Genomic DNA, 5,000 nt, shown 5'->3' with positions numbered 1-5,000 from the left:
AATTTGTTTGATTTAAAACCTGATCATGGACAGATATCTGAATCAACTGTGCTAATTACTCCGAGATGTGCTGACATTTAGCGCACTTTGCTAGATAAATGCCCCGTTTCTTTACCGATATGAGATAAATTATTGAAAAAAAAACGGAGATGCAGAGACTTTCATGCTGATCGTCTGTTTCCCACCCATGTGCTGGCTCTATCCCTCAGCTTTCCGAAATAAAGAAGGAAAAAAAGGGAAAAAAAGGAAAAAAAATGCCCCGTTAATTTGTCCACGTCGCTGACTCGTTCCGTCGCGTGCAAAATGACTTGGGAGTCTTGTGTTTTATGCAATGAAAGTGACTGAAAAGCCGTAGTTCTTCCGTTAATGGAGGTAAATGGTGCAGGTGATTAATTTTTATTCGTTTTTTTTACGAAAGATAATCCTCCAGTTAAAGACTATAAGAAGCGTAAATTCGTTTTTTTTTTAAGAAATGAATTTTCTTTCATGTTGCTCAAAGAAAGGAGTAACTAAGGCTTCAGCAACGGATCAGCAATGGGACAAATTTCGTTTTTTTCGTCGAAGGAATCCGCTAACAATCTAAGGAAGCTGAACTCAACCTGGACTTAGGAGAATATGGCCGAATCCATTAGTCAGTACTCGCTTGGACACTCTCTAAACTGGTCGAAACTAGCATGATAACTACATGTCGAGTCAACGCGTGTGTAAAACTAAATCCATGATATAATGGCGTCAAGGACCACTTCCGGATCACAGCAATAGAAATTGGGGAGTAATTTTTTATTGATTTTACTCCCCGCCACTCACCACATCAGTGTTGAGAACATCTTCAGTGGCTGTGGCAGCTAAAGCAACTAATAGGTTTTCATGAACCCCTTTCTAACACCAGCGAGGTCATTTCATTTCTCTCACTCGATCAATCAAATCACCTTGTCCTTATTCCGATTCATTTAGGTTCCTAAAATAATCCAAGGATCGGATAAGATAAAAAAAAAAGTAATAATATAATAGTTTTGGTTTCCAATGCCCATGGAAATGTCTTCTTTATGCCGGTCTAGTAGCTAAATGCCCGGGTCATAAGTGATAATAATGCCTCCAACACAGGGACTCCACTGGCACGAGTAAACAGTTGAGGGTTTCGAAAACAGGAGAAATTTTCGATGGCGTTATGCCACGTCGTGCTTGTAAATCAATGAGAGAAAGCGCGTTTTAGGAAGAATGTGATTTTTTAAAATGATGCAGTCGCAATGGGCGATCGAAGTGTTTTCTCTCTGATTCGTAGTTTGAACGAAGGGAAAGGGGTCGGCCATGCGGATCCCATTCCCAGTTTCTCAATCAACTTTTAACTCTGCCTGTCATCGACACAATCATGTCGGCTCCTTAAACCTAAATTTGTTTTAGAATTCATTTCGCATGAATTTGATCATCCTCAAACACCCTTTTTTGGACGAAGGTGAGGAAGGAGAACCTAGGGAGGTGCAGCGCATGCTCGTCTTCTTTGTTTTGTTTTCTTTCAGTGGTGTTCAAGCAAGCCATTCTTTCCTCCCTTCCCCCTCCCCTACATTAATGGTCTGCACTCTTTTCGGGACCGCGCTTTACCGCACGTTCTTCAAGGGACGGAACCACTTTCTCATGACGAAGTAGAAGACCGTGAGGACGTAGATAAGCAGCAAGATGGCACAGGTCACGGCCAGAGCGAGGACGGACGATCTCGTGGGGCACGTCTCGAAAAGCGTGACGTCGGCGGTTTCGTAGTTGTATGTGTCTGAGGGAAGAAATGCGGGCTGGTTACGGAATTATTTTATTTAAGAGTTTGTATACAGCCATTTTAGAGTATTGTGGGAAATGACGCTACTATAAATCATCTAATTCTACTTTAGACACCATGCGAACAATACAAAACTTCCGCGCTTTGGCAATACAAAATGCGCGCTCCCCGTTCACTCACTCGGTAACTCACTGTTAGTGTAGTAGTTGTTGTTGGCCTCGAGTCCTGACTGCTCGCGGTACTGTGGACTCTGGTCGTCGCCGAGGTCCAGCACGAGGATCTCTTGGCTAATGCTCATCTCACTTGCGCCGTTGCTCTTGCCTTCCGCTGCCGCTATCGCCTCCTCCTTCGTGGTTTCCTGCACATGCCCGCGGCCTCCTCGGGGGTTGTTGACACCTCGACGCTTCCTTCCCCAGGATTCCAGCTGTTCGCGACCCACTTGACACCTCGCCTGTGGAGATTGGCGGTTGTGAATTCACTCGCTCTGAATGCAGTCTTATTCTATAGTATACCCTTAGCGTTGCCCCCCACGCTCCTTCACCTACTATCTCTCTCTCCTTTTCATTTTTTTTCATTTTTGTTTCCTCCCTCCATTTCCCTCTCCCTCAGATCAAAACAAAACAAAAAACGAATCGCTCATTCCAACTCACAGGATCACAAGGTCCAAGGCAGTACTTGACGTTGCACTGGAAGATGACGCCATACGACTCGGTGAAGCGGAAGGCCTCGTACACAGACTGAAGCGCAGTGCCGTCCCGGATGAACTGGGGGAAGATAGATGGCTCCACGGGACACCTGTGTAGGAGGGTGAGTGGGTGTGAGGGACACATACGCGAGAGGTTCTGATCTATTAACTGACGTGGAGCAGTGCTTAGCTATTAAATGTTAGTGAATATATAATGTGGTAATGGTGCAGAAATAGCATTTGATTTTTGTAAATTTCTGTATGATAAATAATAATAAAATACATCACTACGTTTCTTTCCACTACAGTCGTAACTAGTTAAAAAACAACACATGTACTCCACAAATTTACACCAATCGTAAGCCCTTTCACAAAAACAAAAACAAAAACAAGTCAACGAAATCAACATCCTGGCACACTAACCCTTCATCGTCGATAATCTGGAAGGTCGAGCTCGAGTCCTTCCCCATGGCGACGCAGCTTCGGGCAAAGATACCGTAGGGAGCTGGAAAAGAGAAGGGTGACGTGAATAGACGTCTTGGGGCATAGCTGTGTCGTGGGGTTATGTAGGGTGTTGACCAGGCGGCTAAAGTAAGTGAATGTGATCTATATTAAGCTATTGGGATCAGTATTTTTGTTATCGTTTGAGTAACTGTTGATTTGGTATGTGATGATAAGTCTATTTAATTTTGAAAACTGTTCATCGGAATACTTTTTTTTTTGTGTGTGAAATTGATGTTTACATTAACTTTCAAGTTAACATGACCCCACCTTTGTAAGACATTTTATCTATATCATTCAATAATAACAACAATAATGATATTGACACCCGCCACACTACTTAGAAGAATTAATCCAAAAACGTTAAACTTGTTGTTGCCAAAATGACTCACTCTCTTCTGGAATCTCGATCCTGAAGGCGAGTCTGTCACCGATCCTGACGGTCTCCACTTCCCTGAATTCGGCATCCAGGATACGAATCCTTGGTGGGGGGGCCTCGGGAGCGGAGGTGATGGGAATCATGTCTGGATCCCTGGTTGATAAAAACGACTGGTTAGAATTTGGTTTAGTCTACCCTAAAATGAGAAATTTGTATTAGAAAACGGAAGTGAGGTGTAACTGTCATATTGTCAAAGAGTCCAGAGACGTCATATTGTCACATTCTCATATATTCGCATTTGTTGTCATACATTGATTAAGTCAAATATTTTTCGTATTGGAAATATTCGTTTACTGTAAATGGCAGTATTGTGTTTGTTAGTGTTAATCAGTCCAATTAAATTTTTTTAGTAAGCATGACATTTTTGCATTTCCACAGATAGAAAGCCACTGATTAAGTGTTTCATTAATCTGAGTTGTTAGAACTTGTTTTATAAGCAATGTCAGAAGTGTCAAACTGACTGGTCAGCTTTATGATTCTATTAAAATAATAGTCAATTATCAAAATTGATTTTATCTTCGCTCTAGCCGAATAATGATACTATTAATGTGTCTAATATTTCATCATTGTGCTAGTCATCATAGATTTCTAACAACTACTAGTTTACGTTTTGAATATTGTCAGTTTGATAATTCCACTGTTATTCGGTGTCCTGTTATTCGGTGTGGTTTTCAGTAATAGTTGATGTTTGAGTCAGTAGCGCATGCTTTTGTCGAGTCGGGCCGAGGTATCGAACAAGATCCAGAAATAGTTGCAAGATAATCCTGACTTTCACAGGTCAGGGGATATGGTGACTTATAAGTTAAGTGGATATTCTTATACCTGGATGTTTTCGATCTATCGTCCGCTTAGAGGGTTAGTTGAAGAAGTGGCGATGTGTCTACAGGTCAGGCTTGTGCTCCAAGTCTATATCTCAACGTTTTACAAGATCGTGCTGTCTACAAATAACTGCTATTACAAGTCCGTGCTTCAAGTCAACAAGTCACTGTTCGTGTGTCAAGAAGTAACTCGAAAGGCCAACAGACAGCGGAAAAGAGGGTGAGGGTGTCCCAGGCTTGGCAGTCCCTAGCTACGTGGCTGATCTGGTACTACCGACTCTACACGTGTGGGTTTCTACACCTGCCACTAACACCTGTTGTCTTACCGGATCATCAGAGTCTCGGATATCGGGTTGACATCCTGGCCTGAACTGCTGTAAAGTTGTCAAAGTTAGTGGAGTGTTTGCGTGTACTTTTGTACTGATATCAGCTAGTGGAATTTCCAATAAGCAGTGATCCTGTAGACACTTATTCAAGGAAGTCACGTTGTGAAATGGATATAGAGCTATAGGTATGCCGCCACTGCTGATGCCGCCACTGCTGATGCCGCCACTGCTGATGCTGCCGCCACTGCTGATGCTGCCGCCACTGCTGATGCCGCCACTGCTGATGCCGCCACTGCTGATGCCGCCACTGCTGATGCCGCCACTGCTGATGCCGCCACTGCTGATGCCGCCACTGCTGATGCTGCCGCCACTGCTGATGCCGCCACTGCTGATGCCGCCACTGCTGATGCCGCCACTGCTGATGCCGCCACTGCTGATGCTGCCGCCACTGCTGATGCCGCCA

The 5,000-nt window shown here is 43.7% G+C and overlaps 1 protein-coding gene across 1 annotated transcript in view; it reads right to left on the bottom strand.

Moving 5' to 3' along the window:
* Positions 1-5,000, bottom strand: part of tyn (trynity) — a 66,375-nt gene that overhangs the window by 328 nt on the left and 61,047 nt on the right. The window contains exons 12-17 of the mRNA XM_086547151.1: positions 4,490-4,678; positions 3,347-3,503; positions 2,877-2,958; positions 2,419-2,563; positions 1,961-2,219; positions 1-1,765 (exon numbers count right to left, since the gene is read on the bottom strand). The exon at positions 1-1,765 is cut by the window's left edge and continues 328 nt beyond it. Of these exons, the coding sequence (XP_086403277.1) occupies positions 1,596-1,765; positions 1,961-2,219; positions 2,419-2,563; positions 2,877-2,958; positions 3,347-3,503; positions 4,490-4,678 (1,002 nt within the window). The 3' untranslated portion in view covers positions 1-1,595. The remainder of the gene's footprint in view (positions 1,766-1,960; positions 2,220-2,418; positions 2,564-2,876; positions 2,959-3,346; positions 3,504-4,489; positions 4,679-5,000) is intronic.

The sequence above is a fragment of the Penaeus japonicus genome, unplaced genomic scaffold (genome assembly GCF_977035675.1).
Source record: "Penaeus japonicus unplaced genomic scaffold, GWHDUDI00000001_assembly GWHDUDI00000019, whole genome shotgun sequence".
Taxonomy (NCBI): Eukaryota; Metazoa; Arthropoda; class Malacostraca; order Decapoda; family Penaeidae; genus Penaeus; species Penaeus japonicus.
The sequence above is the reverse complement of the archived record's forward strand: the minus strand, read 5'-3'. Positions and strand labels throughout refer to the sequence as shown.